The 17,964-nt window shown below is 40.0% G+C and overlaps 1 protein-coding gene across 5 annotated transcripts in view; it reads left to right on the forward strand.

Moving 5' to 3' along the window:
• PLA2G4B (phospholipase A2 group IVB) overlaps positions 1-17,964 on the forward strand; it is a 54,430-nt gene that overhangs the window by 26,955 nt on the left and 9,511 nt on the right. For 4 of the 5 annotated variants that reach the window (XR_008234433.1, XM_052782172.1, XM_052782173.1 and 1 more), the window contains 17 exons: positions 90-162; positions 1,233-1,409; positions 2,046-2,182; positions 2,888-3,019; positions 4,233-4,291; positions 6,056-6,098; positions 7,336-7,399; positions 7,814-7,941; positions 8,064-8,174; positions 9,238-9,275; positions 10,183-10,318; positions 11,312-11,448; positions 11,705-11,927; positions 12,530-12,647; positions 13,662-13,799; positions 15,009-15,113; positions 15,710-15,895. Coding sequence is in view for 4 of the 5 variants with exons in the window: in XM_052782172.1 (XP_052638132.1) it covers positions 90-162; positions 1,233-1,409; positions 2,046-2,182; positions 2,888-3,019; positions 4,233-4,291; positions 6,056-6,098; positions 7,336-7,399; positions 7,814-7,941; positions 8,064-8,174; positions 9,238-9,275; positions 10,183-10,318; positions 11,312-11,448; positions 11,705-11,927; positions 12,530-12,647; positions 13,662-13,799; positions 15,009-15,113; positions 15,710-15,895 (2,005 nt within the window). In the remaining variant the exon portion in view is untranslated. The remainder of the gene's footprint in view (positions 1-89; positions 163-1,232; positions 1,410-2,045; positions 2,183-2,887; positions 3,020-4,232; positions 4,292-6,055; positions 6,099-7,335; positions 7,400-7,813; positions 7,942-8,063; positions 8,175-9,237; positions 9,276-10,182; positions 10,319-11,311; positions 11,449-11,704; positions 11,928-12,529; positions 12,648-13,661; positions 13,800-15,008; positions 15,114-15,709; positions 15,896-17,964) is intronic. The other variant, XM_052782174.1, reaches the window with a different exon arrangement.

Below are 17,964 nucleotides of genomic sequence, written 5' to 3' on the forward strand. Positions count from 1 at the left end.
AAGGACAGACTGTCCCCTGTACTGTTCAAAATACATATTGTTTTTGTATTCTGGGCTGATAAAACTGATTGCATTTGTTTTCTCTGCAGATGAAGATTTGCCCCATCCACATGCTTTCTGTAAGAATCATACAAGCTAAGAACATCAAGTCAAGAGACCTGTGTGAGTTATGTTTTGATTGTGTTTTTAGTCACCCCCAGAGTTTACACAGTGAGCAATGTTCCTAAGTTCTGAAGGTATACAAGCAGCATACACAAAGCACAGCAATAGAAGTACTAATGCCAGGGCTATAATTAGATCAAATGCCTGAGGTATCATTAGATTGGAGGAAATATCTATTGGCATTTCAGGGAACTGGTAAAAACCAAGACTCCCACATGAATTTCCTGGGCAAACAAGGGAAGGCAGACCTTGTGAGGACACTGCAATCTGTAAATCTGCTTGGAGTTGTTTGGGTTTGATGTTTATAATCTGTATAAATCATATAATGGACTGGAATTTTGCCACACAGGCCACGTATTTAGGGACCTTTTATTGAAATGTATGAATTATACACAATAATCAAGGGTAAATTAGAGAATTTGAAGCCTTCTAAAATACAGTATCATTCAGGGTATTTGCTGTTCTCAGATGACCAGTCATGTTAAATTATACTGATAGTTTCTGGTTAAGGAGGGCTTCTGCAGATCCAGCCCCAAGCACATGCTGAACGTGCAGGCAAAACAGACTTTTCTGTGTACTTTTGTATTCAACTTTCTTTAACTCATTATCTCACCCTCACAGCCTCCTATGGCTCCTTCTCAAGGTGTACTATGGACCAACCATTCAGCTGCCATTTTTGCAGAGGTGTCCCATCGGTTCCTCAGTCAGGACAGAGACCTTGAGCTGCCTTTTCTCACACTCTTGAAACCTCTGGCCTGTGTACTCCTCTAGTGAAAAATGACATGTTCAGTCAAAAAAGCGTCACTTTGCAGTGAGTTACTTGAGTTACAGCTGAGACCATTCACGGCTGGCCATGCAGGGCCGAGCACAACCTTGGCCAAGCCTGGATGTGAGGGAGACCAGAGGGAGTGAATCCCCTGTTAGTTGAGTAACTGTCTGCTGAAGGGCCTCTGGTATTCCTGTGGCAAATGCCACGTAGCAATGTCCAGAGGTGAACACTAGAAAGGTGGTAGTGTGACAAGGCCTGTATTTCTGAGTTTCAATGATCTCTTCTATCTACTCTATTGAAGGGACAGTTCCACTTTCCTGCCAAAACCTTGCGGGGCAATGTTATTCACTGCTTGATACCAGTCTGAAGTATTTAGGCCTCTCGGGCTGCAGTAGACATCTTCAGTCAAGTCCAGACTCCAGCTCTGAAAGACATCACCTTGGAGATTTCCTTTCACACCGTTGTCAAGCTTCACAAAGTAAATGTGCTTTCCCACCCCGGCTCTTCCCAAAGGACGGCTGCTCAAGGCACTGACTGCACTAACCATAAGGAGTAGATGTAGGCTGGAAGTGAGATGAAGATTTCTGACTTGCTCATGCCCTCGTGTTCTTGGGCCCACACCGGCCTTTAGCTGCAACAGATCTTCTTCCCTAGTACCTAACCCTTCTAGACAGCCATCATTTCCCCTCCGCATGTTTGTGTTGCTAGACTGAGCAAGCCCGTCTCCTCTGATCTTCTCTGTAATATGTGTTCTCCTTTCCTGTAATCATCCTAACAGCCCTTTTTGGAACTAGCTCTAGTTTCAGTTAAACTTTTTTAACATTGTTGACTGGAATTGTAAGGAATGTGCCCGATGAATGGTCAGTGGGATCTTTTATACCTCTTATTCTTCATATGGGAAACATGGCTCTTAGTGTACTTTGTGTGTGCATGTGTACATTTGCAGTTTGTAGTTACCCAGGAATTAGATGGTTTTCCTTGGTTGCTTCCAACTGATGGTCTCTTTACTTATTTAAGAAAAAGTAGTAATATTTATTAGTACCCAGAATCATGGCCTTGCCCTACTTTTCATCTATAACACTGGCATCAGGTTTTTAATTTTTCTTTGCTGCAGTGACCGCATCAGACTGCTATGTGCGCTTGTGGCTGCCATCTGCTTTGAATGGAAAGCTTCAGACCAAAACCATCAAGAATTCTGACAACCCTGTCTGGAATGAGACTTTCTACTTTAGGATCCAGAGAGAAGTTGAGGTAGTAAAAAAATAGAAATGTCACCATTTTGAATAGCTGGGAATCCTCAGTTGACACCCTGTCAATCAACTGTGCTAAATAACTTAAGAAAATGCTTGTGTAACAGTATTTGCAACTGACTGGTTAGCATAAAACGGTAGACATGTGCAGTAGTGTTCCCCTCAGCTAGTTATAGACATCAGTGATACAAATGCTTACATCTGAGCTAGTCCATATTCCATTTGTTGTCACCTGAGAGAAATAAGTACTGCTGTAGTATGCTTCATCTGGGCTATTTTGGATGGTTAATTTAGAAAGAGCTTTCCCTCCACTGGTTGTAAGGGATGGGTAGAGGAGTTGCTGTGGTGTAGACAGCAAATTTAATCCTGCCCTAAGCTGTGTAGCTAAGAGAACTTTGGGGATGAAGAAACTGATTAAGTGTGTTCTTTGGACAGGTTATCAGTGTGGTGCAAAGCACTGACATCTTTTCTGTCTCAGGATAGTGGGAGCTCTCTGTTATAGGTAGTTGTCTTCTGTTTCATGGTAAGTTTTCCAAGGTTGGGTTTAATGATGGTGTTCATGTTAGCAAACTCCTGAAGGAAAGCACATGTTTCTTTACTCTTACCACTGTGCTGGTCAAGCAGCTGCAAAAGTCTATAACCATTTTTTTGTTTCTGTGTAACAGCAGCTCAATAAGAGTTCTTATTTATTTTCTTCTACTACCAGAACATTTTAGAATTGGCAGTGTGTGATGAAGATCCACTCACCAAAGATGACATGCAGTTCACAGTTCTTTTTAATGTTGCTAGAATCAGACCCGGGGAGACACTCCGTGAGACTTTTGCTTTAAAATCAGAGGTAAGGACTGAAAATACAGGGAGAGATCGGCAAGACCTCATTGTCCACATTGGCTTCCATGTTAAGTGGGGTTTGGGTCTGCATAAACAGATATCCTTATATATTGTTATCAATATCTCATCAAAACAGATACCATTGTGCTGAATTTTTGTGACTCCATTAATCTCTTTTCACAGATTCAGAAAATGAAGCAGCTTCTCTCTTATGCCCAAAGTATCTGTGGGGGCAAAGTATCTTAACAGGGAGCATCTGTAAATAGTCATTTATATCTTTTATAATCCAAATAAGTAACTTCCTAACCTTTTGGCTTTATTCCACTTTTGCCACGGTTAGAGGACATTTCCTCCTAAATGGCAACTTTTTATTACAAATGTGAAGACAGTCCACTCACCACCTGAATTAAATGATTCTTTCGGGCTTCTTCTGTTGGTGTTCATGCTGGGTTTCCTTCTAGGTGATTCAGATTTCTCTAGCCCATAGTAAAGGGACGCCTGTTCTGCTAACATCTTTGGTATTCTGTGAAGGAGCCCATGAAAGAGAGTTGTCCAGAGAACAAAGCTGGGGTAGGTCTGTGACAGCTCCTGGGCTTGTCTGAGCTGTGGCTGAGGTATTGCTACATGCTCATTGCAGGAAGGAGACAGTCCATACCCAAAAGAACTGCTACTTCCCAAATGCTGAAAGCTGTTAACATGGATCTTCCTTGTGACTCTGCAGGCTGGTGCCATGCACTTCTCAGCCAGTGGGTGAGTCACTGGGAAATAAAATGATTCAATAACCACCTCAGTCCAGAGTACTTTTGCGTACTTCATCTCCGCTGGATTCAGTGTGAATGTGATTTAAATGGTTTGTACATGGAAATAACACTGGCATTAGTCACATTTGTTGCTGGGCTTCAATGCCTTTCCCCTGTGCACACCATCTTTGCAGAAAGCCATTATATTTCTGTTTCAGTCAAGCTTTCCCTCTCTGTTTGTATCTTTGGAAATATGTATAATTCTACACATCCCACAATGGGAGGATAATAATCTTATGTGCCTTTTGCAAGCCTGTGGTTTCCATTGCAATCTCAGCTTTGGAAAGAGGTAACACACAGCTTTTTTGATAACATTAGCAGAAGAGATGTCAGCCATGGAAGTGCTTTTTAGGTGTGCCTAGACTGCCAAATTCTTGCAGCCTCCAATAATCCACATTTATTTTACCTTTTTCTTTTTAGAAAGAGAGGTGCACTAAGAAATGGGAAAGTTTGGAAGTAGAATTCTGGATGGAAAGAATGTGAGTAAAATTCCAAAGCTGAAAGGTATAGATCTGCCAGGGACTAATGATATCTCAGAAAAAGAGGAACTTCTTTCAGCTTTTCTTCCCAGCAGTGAGAGAAAATTACATTTTCAAACTTTTTTTTACCTTAACTTCCTCAGCTAATTCTGCCTTTCAGTGTATTTTATACAAATCTTACATTCTGTTTGACGTGTATATCCTGATTGTGGAAATGTAGTAACATTGGCATGATTTGATACCTTGTACACAAGATACATGTAAAACTTAACAGAGATGCTCTTCAAGTTGTTAATATTAATTGAACAGTGCCTAGAACACTGTGGTGTTTCTAAAAGACCAGAAAACTTGTCTTGTATTATTATCACGATATATACATAGAGTTACATAGACAGTATTAGAAAAGTCACCCATTAGGCCATAGCTTAGTTAAACTGAAAAAACATATACTCAACAAACAATAAAATTAAGACCATCCCCTTCAAAGTGGTAATCAACGTTGTCTGGAGGAGAACAAATCCCATAAGATAAACTTCATCTCTCTTTTAAATGCTATCACAAGTTTGGTTGAAAAAACCCCCTAAACTACATATTCTGGCATATTTGAGCTTAGCATTACCAAGAAAAAGGAATATAGTCCAGTCAAAACTGGCTAACTGCATGATTAGAAGAAGGAACTGTAAATAAGGCTTCTTATTTTTAAACATGGAAAAGCTGCAGAACATCATCACTGGTGTTCTTGGTTAATTTCTCCCACAGTGAAACTCAAGAAAATCTATTTAATTGATCTATGAGAGATGCCTTAAGAGATGATATGAGCATCTCTTGCAAATGTGAAAGCAGCCACATCCAGATATATAAAAAGGACAGAACGAGATGCAGTGCTTGGAAACTGGACTGAGTAGATTCAGACTAGAAATAAGAGAACATCTTTCACCATTCAAGTTATAAGGCGTGTGGGGGATTCTCCATCCTTGGAAGTCAAGCCTGGTTATTTACATTTAAATACACTCTACAGCTGAAATAGAAGTGTTAAGGCTGGAAGTGGTGCTTGATACCCTGGACTTTGCAGAAAGTCGGAGATTACGTACTACATAACTTTAATCGTCCTTTCAGATATATGAAAGCACTTATGAATGTGTAACATAGTGATGTTGGAGTATTGGCCTTAATGAGAGATGCTGTTAATAGACTCTGTAGGTTACTCACAGTGTTAAATAACTACATCCATTCAGTGACAGACCTAGGTCTTACAAGGTAAAATGTCTGGGACAAAGACTTCCTATTACTTACCTCTGTGTTTTCCAGTCATACATATAGCACAGTGGGAGCTAATTCTTATTTGCCGTTCATTTGTGATCAGTTGTAAATTATAATCTGAACAGTCAGAAATGTCCTTCCTAATAAGTATTTGCAGAATACACTAATAGTAGTCTCTGCTTTCCTCAAGTCATATGGTCATTTGTTAATAGCAGGACATGATTCCACATAGACCAATATGTCTTTGTTCTGCTGTATCTTAGCATAGAGTTTCAAGCACTGGTATTTTTATGGGCTCTCCTGCCTTTCTTCTTGTTTGGCTACTACATTTTGTTTCATGTGCTTAGCAGGTGATCGTGTATTATGCCTTTTAGAAAAAAGATTTTGATACTAACATAACTATATTCAGTTTTAAGCAGGAAAGGTCATAAAACTGCTATTTTTAAAAAAATACCAGATGCTCACACAGTTTTTGTTTGTTTTTTTTTGATTCTGTCTTTTCAGTCCTGGCCCTCCAGAGCACCTCATTACCAATGATGTCCTAGTGGTAAGGTTCACATACGAATTTAGCTTGGAGTGACTTTTCCTTAATTTTGATTCTCTCCTCTTCCCCCCAGCCATCTGACATTTTATAGAGAGAACAGAATCTACTATGATAGATAAGAGCATGGCGTGCATTTCAAAGTGAAAGATGTGCGACAATTCCCATTTGTTATGGCTTAACTGTTGCCCTCTCCATGCAAAAATAGAAGTTGTGTTTCTTGAAGTCCTCAGGTATTACAGATGTCAATATTTCGCCCAGCTGTGGTTTGTTGATGTTGCAGAACCCCATATATGTTGGTGTTCAAAGTGAAAACCCTTGTGTTTCATGTAGTACAGTATGGCACTTGGCAAGAAAAACAAAGGTTATAAAACAGATGAGTCTGTAGAAGGCAGTAGAAGGCAGTAGTAAGTATTCAGTGTGCTTAGGACTGGAAGGTTATCTAATGTAACAGCTTTTTGGGAAATGAGTTTTTTAATAAAGAGTTATTTTATTTGTTGAAACATAGAGTCCTCTTTTGTTATTAGTCAGCATGTGGTACATTACCTATCTCCTTGGGCTGGCCCTGCAGCTAAGGAGTACAAAGTACTTCATGCCAACCACTCCAAGCCTGCACATGATTTCCAGATGCTAGCCTTTAATACCCCTGAGGCAAAGTAACACATATTCTGTTCTTTCCCCCTCATTTTCTGTGTGAGGCATAAGAGCTGTAATGATTGGCATGCGTTGTTCCTGAAATGGCTTGGAAAACTGTCCTGGCATAAGTTATTAAAGGTGAATTAGAATGACTCAGGTGGAGGGTAGCATGGAATAAATCCATGATCTCCCTACATCAGGACCAGCAAGAAGATGCTTTGTAGACTAATCACTGCCACAATACACAGAAACTCATCATCAGATGTTTTCCCCCACCCTTCCTAAATAATTATCAGATATATGTGGAGCTGTTTGGGCAACAGTGTGTTGTACAGAGTTTCCTGATTTTGGGATAACTTGAATGGGTATAACAACCTCTGACAATGCACCACTGTATGGACAAGCTAGTTCTGAAGCAGTGTAGCTGGGCTACTGTCCTGGGATAATGAGCTCTGAATTTACTCTTGTGCAACTGGATTGCTTCCAGCACTGAGACCAGTTTAGTTGGCTCTGTATTATAGGTAATGGTTGTCTGCATGATGTTTCATTATTTGCTTCAGATGTGGCATTTGCTGTCCTCACACTTTACCACTTTTGCCTTTTACAGTCCCGTGAGGTTTGCTGCTTGGAAGTGCAATTGGACATTAACGAAAGCAGGAAATATTTGAAAGGTAGGCCAATTTCTCTGTGAAGTGAGGACATGACCAAATCAACCCTATCATAGTCATTCAGACCCAGATGGAAGCACCTTAGGATGTGGAGACGACTAAGAAAATGTAATGCAGTAAAAGTCCCTGAACTGCCTCCAATTGTAACGCTGATCTCTGTGTCTTTTCCTTGAAGCTATCAAGTTTGGACACAGTAAACTTTGCTGGTGGAAGTATGAGAGAGTGCTGACTCTGGGAGCACTCCAAGCTATGGGGTAAAGGAAGGAGTACCAGTTCCTGTGCTGTAGGACACTTGCCAGTGTGGCAGCTTACAAAGGAGTCATCACAGAGAATGACTCCAGCAGAAAGTTTGCCAACTTTGTTAGCTATTTTGCCTGAACAGTGGTATTATTCTCTAAACAAATCTGTTTTCACTAGAGGGTAAAAATCTTGTGCTTACGGTGTCTGCATCTCATGAGGGAACACAGAAAACAACAGACGACACAGATACTTTCTACTTCCATTGCGTGAAGGCTTGGGAGCCAGTTCTAAAAGTCAGGCTGCAGGTAATGGGCACAATACAATACCACTGTTTGTACTGCTTGCTTATTTCCAGTGTCACCAAAACAGTAAAGAACTGGATTGTTCCTATTCTGTGAATAAAAACCATGTTTTTTGTTCTCTGTAGAAAGTTTCTGATAAGGAAGATGACAATAGTAATTTAAGTGACACCTTAACAGTACCACTGAAATTTCTCCCTGTTGGACATAAAGTGAAAATAACCCTCCCTGTAAGACATGTAAGTAAGTGCTTCACCATTTATATGATCTTTTGGAGAGAGCAGTAGAGTAACCCTCAGTATTTAACACCATAACATTTAAAAAAAAATAATTCATTTAGGAAGTCTGAGTGAGAATTTTGTACAAATACAAATTTTCTGTGAATAAGGTTAGTTTTCTCAGAGAAATACCAATATTCTGTCAATAAAATCAATAATTGGGAATTCATCCTAGCCAGTTTTAGATGCATTTCAGACCAACTTTGCTGTCCTTGCACAATTAAAGGAAACTATTCAATATCCCTAGCAAGGCTTTGGGATGCCCCACTGCTCTTTATCAAGTTCGTAGCTCAGTCTATATATCTAAATTTTAGATGGCTAAAGTTAGACGAGTTGAATCTTACCCTCAGAGAACAAGTCTGTCACATTCTTCTATGTGTACAGTCATGATGGTAACTGCTGGAGAGATACAACTCTAAGGTGCTTTAAAAGCAGTAGTAATGCTGCTGTGTGGCCAGATGAATCTGTTAACAATAGCCAGACATGCTTTCCCAGACCTTGCAGCAAACGAAAGGCGAAAATAAGAGGAGAAGAATTTCTTGGCAGCCTTTCCCCTAAAGAGAAGGGAGAATGAATGTCTGTTTCGCCACTAGTGATTCCCCACCCCTCTGTTTGGACTCTCTTTTGCCTCCAGTAGCTTTTTGGAAGGATGTGGTGACTTGTATTTCCTCTTCTATCACTGTCTTTATCTGGGTGCTGTTCTTCATCCTCAAGAATAGGAAGGTGACAATGTGATACTGCTGCTGGGTTAGGATGGTTCATGGAGGAATATTCACAGTGAGGAAGAAATCCTGTTTCACAGCCCGTTCATCTAGCCACTTTGACTCCTCCTGCCTCTTTTGCTTCTCTGTAGAATATGTTTGGTGTTTAGTTGCTTTCCGTCTCTTTCCTGCTACAGCTTTCCAAAAAACTGTATGCAGAGTGGTAGTGGTGGGGCATTCCAGGACGCACTGAAAATCTGGATTTCAAGCCTCTTTTTTTTTCCCAGTCATTCATGTTCCTGCTCTCATTTCTTTGTTTACAGAATGTGCCACTGCAGTTGTACCTCCAACTAAATGATTGGTAAGGGACTGTTTTTTTCTCTAAAGGTTTTATTGCTCTTTGAACTGTGAATTCTAGAACGGAGTATCCTTTATTTAGATACAAGGAATGCACAAGACTAGGGTCAAAATATAAGAATAGTTCATTCAACATTAAAGAGTCACCAGAACAGATCAAAGTTAAATGTCCTTGGGGCAAAAGAGTCATGCCAAGATGCAAAAATAAAAAAAATTATGATAATTTCAAACAGTGAGCAGCTTAGTCACTGAGTGTCCTTTGCATCAAAGAACCGAAGACTGAGATTGGAGGCTTCTTCAAAAGGGACACAGAAGCGGGAAGAAGACAGAGGGAAAAGGGAATTTGAAATAAGCAAAACATCCAGAGTCCATACATTACTCAAACCACACAAGTATTCCTAAGAAAATAGATTTGTGGCTCTGGTGATATCAATAGAAAGAAGCACAAGCTAGGGAAGATGAAATGTTACACTGTAAAATAATGAGACAGACAACAAATAAACCAAAATTATTTGAATATATTTTTCATTGTACTGTTTCTGTATAAATCTGTGGTACAAATCCCCATGAAAGACTTTGTTAGGTTCAAGTCACCCTTTGCTCAGAAATGATATGAAACAGAAATAGAAAGGATTCAGCTTACAAAGCTACTGAAAGACACAAAGAAGCCTTTCTTTATTCATATTTGCTATCCTTAGATGGCAGTAAAACATACACTGAAACATCAGAAAATAAAGAGACCATGTAGAATCAAAGCAGTTTCTTTGAAACTGGAAGCTGCATTTCTGTCTCTAAATCTGAACAGTGAATCGTGATTTTTTTATGATATTTAGTAGACTGCAGTTGCTGAAAATAGACTCATATACATTTTAAACACCAATCCTGTGCCTCTGAATTTATTTATGTTTCAGCACAGAAAAACTAGATGTGCGCTTAGGGTATGATCTGTGCCGAGAAGAGCAAGAATTCTTGCAAAAAAGGAAGAGAGTGGTTGCCGGTGCCCTGAAAAGGGTTCTTCATCTGGAAAGAGATCTACATGGACACGAGGTCTGTGAGTTGGAATCCAAGCATGGGATGTGGGTCTACTGAATTAGGATCGGCACAACTCCCCACAAGATTTCTAGTAGTTTTTGCATGTTGATGACAAACCCATTGATTTGAATGGCAGCAGAACAGAAGTTCTCCGTGTGGCATACCCCATAATCATCTAAAATTTCAGCTCAGCTATTCATGCTACCATTCTTTTCAATGGGTCAAATTCCCAAGGACATAATATACCACTCTTCAAAGTCAGCATTTCCAACAGTGTGTTGCAGCAGGTCAGCAAGATATAAGGCATTGGTACATTGTGTTAGACACAGCCTAGCCAGACAACCCAAACCAAATAGGAAAACAGGAGTATTTGAAATTCACCTCACATAGATATTTATGAAATCATTGTAATGTCCCTTCTTTAGGTTTACCTTTTTTTTTTCATTTTTAGAACACTTTTTAACAAAAAGTCAGAATTCTTCAGGGTGGAGAAAGAATGTTTTATTACAAGCTCCTGCTGAAATATGTTTTGTTGCCAAGATCCAGGGTGAATTTTTAAGTGAACGTTTATTTTCTTGCTGGAATTGTATTTGTTGAATGGATGCTGTCCAAAGAATCATTTTGTTTGCTTAATATATTTTTTATTAACTCTGCTCAGGACTTCCTTGAATCCATTCTTAATTGCATTTATTACAATTTTTGTTATTTATAACAAAATCATATAATTATCTGTTATTAATCATTGCAATTCCAATTATAAAGAACAAGGGGAGGAAGGAAAGTTAAAATCACTGCATGTTCAAACTTACCCAAGCTTTGGGGTTAAGGGAACCCACTGAGTATCTGGAGGTTAATTTAAAGAAAGTACAGGTAAAGACTGGCTGAATGTTGATGTAATTTCATTGTCCTCCAATGAAGTCTGCTGAGGAAATTATAAGAGCTGTAATTAGACTTTTCCAAGTAGGCAAGTGAGTAACTTTTTGAAGATAATACTTATGTTTTGAACAGGTCCCGGTAATAGCTGTTATGGCAACAGGCGGAGGCCTCAGAGCAATGTCAGCTATGTTTGGGCACCTCTTAGCTCTTCAGAAGCTACATCTGTTGGACTGTGTTACCTATATCACTGGGGCTTCTGGCTCGACATGGTGCGTATAGAAAATGAGATTTGTATTTGGAGTGACTGTGACGCTACATTTCCACACAGTGAGAGAGATGCATTGCTTTCAAAGTCTGACATTGTTAATAAGTGAATGTAATTCCCCCTATTACTGTTGGCTCTCGATCATAACTTCAGTTTAGGCTTGCTGATTCTCTTCTTTGATGAAAGTGGTTGGGTAAATATAGTAATTTTCCAGAACCGTCCAAATAAATGGATGATTTTCCCACATTTCTGTTCTTTAGGACCCTAGCAGACCTGTATGAGCATGCCGACTGGTCACAGAAGACTCTGGAGGGGCCACTTAAGGCAGTAAAAGAGCAAGTGACAAAATGCAAGCTCAACCTTATGTCTATAGAGCATCTGAAGTATTATCACAAGGAACTCGCTGAAAGGGCAAAAGCAGGACATGTGTCATCTTTTACAACTCTGTGGTCACTTGTTCAGGAAATGTTCTTACATGAACGGGTATGTACATGGTCCTGCCACACATCTGGGAAACATCCACTCATTTTCTTTAGCACTTTACTCTTTGAGGGCATGACGTAATGTGTGGAACAAATCCAAAGTGACTGAGGCATCCCAGTGTGATTTGTAAACAATGACAGAGGATCTTGTAGCCAGGATTTTCCAGCACAGCTAATGGTTTGAAGCTGCCTCTGTATTAGGGTGCCCAACAGCTAGCAACTTCAGTAGGCAAACTTTCAGAAAGAACTGAGCAACCCCCCCCCGAAAATTCATGTCTTTTAAAGTCTGTTTCTAGTTGGACACTTAAGAGCTAAAGTAATCTGTCCTCATGTGAACATTAGTCTCAGCCTTAGTAAAGATCTGTGGGATGCAGGCAATCAAGGCACTTAGATATTAATGAAGAGGTTACTAGGTATCAAAAAGGCAACCAGGAAGGAAAGTGCAGGAACATGAAGGAACAGGTCTCTTATAAAAATGTGACTCACAGATTCCTCTAGGTTGTAAAACATGTGTTATCTATCTGTACTCAGGTAGATTGTGTCAGTGCTTTTGCCTTATGCTCTTCCAGAGGTTTCCTGTGATTTTTTTATGTCTTTGAGTAGCCAAGAAAGTACAAACTCACAGACCAGCGCAAGGCATTGGAGCATGGACAAAACCCCTTGCCTTTCTATGCAGTCCTCAATGTGAAAGAGGAAAAGTTCAGTACTTTCAAATTTAGAGGTAAGTATTCCTAGAGTTTCTTCTGACTCTGAATAGGGACTAAAGAGAATTTGGAGGGAGGGTGCATGTGTGTGGAGAATAAAAGGGGAATACATCTGTTGCTTGCCCTGAGTCAGTATTCATCTTTTAAGAAAATGTTTGTCTGGGTGTTGATTAGAAAGAGCAGACCTGCTGGATAACATCCTCAGGCACGAACAGGGCATTTCTGAAGGTCTGGGCTGAAGTTCTAGTTTTGCCACAGACATCGTGAGTGAGTGGGGGCAAATCGCGTGATCTTTTTTTTTTCATGTGATGGTTCCTTAGTTTGTAGAAGTGCTGTGAAATGTAATTGTCACTTCCCTAAATGCTACGGTGATAAGGGTATGAAAATAGAATGGCGTATGATTGCTATGATGGGGGTGATATGACACCCTTTAAATGGACACAGCCTACATTCAACAAAAGGTTTTAAAATGAGCAGATACTGGAAAGAAAAAACGGGTAGTACTTACATTTGGTCAGGTTTATAGCTACTGTTCTACTGCAATACCTGTGCAGTACAGCTTGAATCAGGAAACTACACAGCCGTGCCCACACTGTGATACTTTCTAGTTTGGAGCTGATGTGTCTTCAGGCTGCTTTGTTATATCACATAGACTGATGGGTTTGGGTTAGTAGAGGTTTCTTGCTAGTCATTCCTTGCAGGTTGGATCACTTGCATGTTGTACATTTGATGCTCTTGATTTAGAGAGTCAAGTGGGATCCTAGAATCTTTATGTAGAAATATATAGCCAAGCTTTTGAAGCTAATGTTAGACTCTTTCTGATGTGAAAAAGCTAGTTCCTTTTGTATGCAAATCATCTCTCAGTTTGTATGGAACTAGACAGCGTAGTTTGCAATACAAAGCTACTGATAGTACAGAGCTGCTGAGACAAGCAAGATCCATGGAGCTTGTGGATAGCTTTATCCAGAGGGGAAGGTTTTGTTTTCTTATTCTTATTACAGTAAACATGCCATGTGTCAATTCTTTTGTAGAGTGGGCGGAGTTCTCTCCTTACGAGGTGGCCATACCAAAATACGGAGCCTCCATTCGTTCAGAATATTTTGACAGTGAATTTTTCATGGGAAGGCGAGTGAAGAAGCTGCCAGAATCTCGGATCTGCTATCTGGAAGGTGACCTAGCAGTGCAATATAGTTAATCACAACATGGTAAAAAGCATGGTACTAGCTAGCCACTGGTCTGTGTACAACACTCCTTGCCAGCAGGTCTGCTCGAGGTCTTGATTCAATGGGCTTTTTACCCCTTTTGTACACTTCTGCTCTTTGTAAAGCTTCTTTCCTCCTGTCCTCCCTTTTAACCTGGGCAGATTTGGGAAAGTTGCAGCATGGTTCCCCTTCCCATTTTCTGAACCAAACAAGAAGGTGGAGAAGGCAAGCTGAGGAAATAATAAGCCTTTCTTCCCTGACCAGTCATCAACTCTTCAACTTCATCAACTATATTTCTAGATAATGCATTGCTGGGGTAGAATTGGAAGGAGCTAAAAATAAAATATAACTCATCTAGAACAACCCACAAGGGTGAGAACCATCTGAGCTTTGTGGGTTGAGAATGGTGTCACTAATCTTCCCTGCCTACAAGGATGAAGGAAGCCCTTTTAACCTCCAACAACTGCTTTGACTGGCTGTTCTGCCTCTAAAGGTGAAGAAAAGGGGAAAAGCAGCTGGTCAGAGGAATCCATCTGCCCCAGGCAGATTTTAGATCCTTGTCAGAATTTTAGCCATTTTTGATACCAAAAACAAGGGTCCAGTGGAGACAAAAATTGTGTTTCTCTCACTGTGAAGTCTGCTAGAGATTGAATTTGTTCCTCGTGCGAGTACCTGGCATGGGTCTTAATGACAAAGGATAGTTCTTTCTTTTCCAAAAGCAGACTCACATATGGAGCCAATTCTATTTTGATCCTGGACCAGTTGAACTGCACAGAAACAAAACATGCCTGAAAGGAAAAAATGGGTCTTAGATCAATTTAAAGAATAAATCAGTTTAAAGAAGGGCCTCATGTTTATTTGGCTTCACCATGCTTTCAAAGCCTGCTTTCTTTCACAAGTACACAGTAAACACTCTAAAACATCGTTTGGGTGACTGATACCTCTTATTTTGTTACTCTGTACTATACAGTGAATGGTCTGTGTGTAGTTATCTCTTGAGAAAGAGCACTGAACTGCTGACACCATTATGTTTGAACTCTGTGAGACCTACTGCTTAAGCTGTGTCACAACAGTGCCAATTCACGTAGGCCAATAATACGTAGCATGGATACTTGTAATAGTCGGTGGTCAACATGTGGTGGTGCAGTATTTTTTCCCATGTGGTTTGACTTGCAGGTCTTTGGACAAACATCTTTACAAGGAATTTGCTGGATGGCTTGTATTGGTCCTCAAATTCAAATGAATTCTGGGAACGATGGGCCAAAGATATGGTAGATATAGGTAAGAGTTTCAAAATCAGTATTTGTTTTTGACCAGACAGTGCTTCCTATTCAGGAAAGGATTACGATACACTATTGCTACTCTTTGTGAATAATCTCTCACATGTTCTCCCTAAATTGCTGCATGTTGTGTTGCCTCACTGTGGATCTTCCAGCGTGATTTTCACCTGTATCAGAATGATCACTATGTGATATTTTCATCTCATCTAATTTTATTTTATTTCATTTTATTTTATTTTAAACCCAGAGGCACACTTCATGCTAGTTACAAATGTTTTTCATTTAAGATTTGCTCATGGTCTGTTAAATGGCTCCTCCCATGACTGCAAATGAGAAGGGTGGCTTTTACTTGTAGGCAAAAGTACAAAGCCGGTGTGTCATTTGAAAGAGTAAAAGACAAAGGCTGTGCTTGCTTTAAACAAAACCAAATATATCTTTGTTTAAATGGGATTGGTCATGTGCATATGTTTTCAGGCAGTCTGCAAGAAACAGGGATGGGAGGGACCCACAGGAAGACAGCAAGGGCAGCTAGCCAGTAAAGGTGCCTGGCAGAACAGACTGCTGATGTTTTTTCTCACGTTTCCTTCTCTATTTCAGACAAACATTCCCCTGAGGATGATGTCACTATCATCGAGCCTCCATCTTGTCTGTCAGGGAAACTGTATGAAATGTTTCAGGACATTATGACCAAGCGTCCACTACTGGGAAAGTCTCATAACTTCCTGAGAGGCTTAGAATTTCATAAGGATTATATCCATCAGAAAAAATTTATTGAATGGAAAGGTAACTGCAACAAAGAGTTAGCTGCAGTGTGCAGGTAACATCTCAGATTTTTTTTTTTTTAGACTTTGGAAATCTCACATTTAGAGATATTTTCTCAGGGTTTGGAAATCTGTTGAGATGGAACTGTGTTCATGGTGTCTGTTTCTTTAGGGTAACAGGTTAAAATGAACTAGTCCATGGGCCACTCTTTCACCTCCCGAAGATATCTGTAATTTTTGTCAAAGCATGCTCTTTTACAGGAAGTTTGTCACTCTGCATAGGTACGGTAGTCAAAAGATTCAGAAAGGGTAGAATCTTTTGAGGTCAAGAAACAAAGGTAACACCGGAAGCATAAAATAGCAGGTTATTATGTGGATCAGATGAAGGAAGAAGATGAAGGATGCCCATATGTGTGGTATTTCTGCCTGATGACTTATCCATCCAGAGACCTCTCTTTAACCCTTCAGAAACAGAAATACCAAGAGCCAGCAACAGAGAGCTAAAGCCGCATAGGTTTAGACTGTATATATTAAACAAACAGAATGCGTAGACTTGATGTGTAAATTGAACAGCAGTTTTCTATGGACTGTGCTCTGCAGGCAGGCAAAGTAAACAGTTGTAACAGTTTTACCTCAAAACCTCTGAAACAATCTGTGAAATGATAGCAAGGTGATGGAGCTGAGGTTCTGTGCATCACAAATCTTCCCATAATCCCAGTGTCCTCATTTATTCCATGAGCAGGGAGCAGTGTGGGAGAACCCCACATTATTAAGGTTAATCTGACTTCAGCAAGAAAACATGTATTCTCTGCCTCCTCTCAGTCCTTCTCTTTGGCAACTTGTGTTTTCTGTCCCCTGTTTCATTCAAGTTACAACACGTTTTGTCCCTGGTTCCCATTGCTACATGATTTGCTGACAGTGGCAAGAGATGGTAGGGCTTTTTTGTGGACTGAGGCAGAGCCCAGAGTGTGCTAAGTGCTTTCAAAATGTCCATTAAGCAAAAAGTCCATGTCCTAAAAGAGTCTGCTCTAAGAAAACAAGTGAGAGAAGGAGAAAACAAGTAGCATAAGAAGGGTGGGTGAGAGAAGGAGCAAGCAAGTAGCTTAAGAAGGTGGATGAAGGATAAGATTGTCAGTCCGTAAATGTTAAAAAAAATAATTTTCCTTACATTTGTTGACTAGCAATTTTGTAAAGGCAAATGGGTAGAAGCAGATTTCAAGGAGGATTTGGAGGAAGAGAGCATAGGGATGCTAAAGACTAACTCAGGGTAGATATTCTACAAATAAAGTAAAATAAGTGGAAAGCATGAAGTCTGGAGTGGGAAAAGGGAAACTAAAAGTCTGGAGTGGGAAAAATTAGCAGATTTTGTATCCTCTTTTGGCTGCCTGTATGAGACCAAGCTAAAACCAGGTATGGATCCATCTCTAGGAGCAAGAGGAGATGCCAGTTCTGTGAGCAGAAATGATAGTCTCATGGTAGGTGAAGTCTCCAGAATATAGCTGTGTTTTAAAGGCTTCCCTGCAGTTCAGGTTATCTGACACATTAAACCAAGACTTTAAATGCCACGTGAAAAGCCTAATTTTCATGGTGAGAAATTTGAGAACTCGTAGCCTGGAATTAGTGTAATGCATTTACAGTAGGGTTCATGCTTTCAAGGGAATTCCCGAGGCAGGACTTTTTTAAAGTCCCTTTTTGGGTGTGGAATGGAAGAAGAGAGTCTCCCAAGGAAATACCTACTTCTAATTCACATATCCAGACATGAATAAATGCTTCACAGTTCCATCTCCATGATAAGAAAATGGGAGTAATGGAATTTCAACTGAAAATATTCACCAGGCCAAGTAAAACTAAAAAGTATGCTCTGTTTCTTCTGTGAGGGACTGCAAGCAAATGTCTCTCATTACAGCAGAATCTGTGAATTCCCAGCAGCCATGAATGCTAAAATAAGCAAATAATTTTGTAAAGACCTGACAGTGAGGGAATGGAAAAAATATAAGTTATTACTTCAAGCTGCTGTCAAACATTCCAGGCTATGGAACAAGCTAAAGTTATTCTGCACGGTTTAAATCAACACTACAGAACGAGGTCAAG

Source organism: Harpia harpyja, chromosome 3 (genome assembly GCF_026419915.1).
Source record: "Harpia harpyja isolate bHarHar1 chromosome 3, bHarHar1 primary haplotype, whole genome shotgun sequence".
Classification (NCBI taxonomy): domain Eukaryota; kingdom Metazoa; phylum Chordata; class Aves; order Accipitriformes; family Accipitridae; genus Harpia; species Harpia harpyja.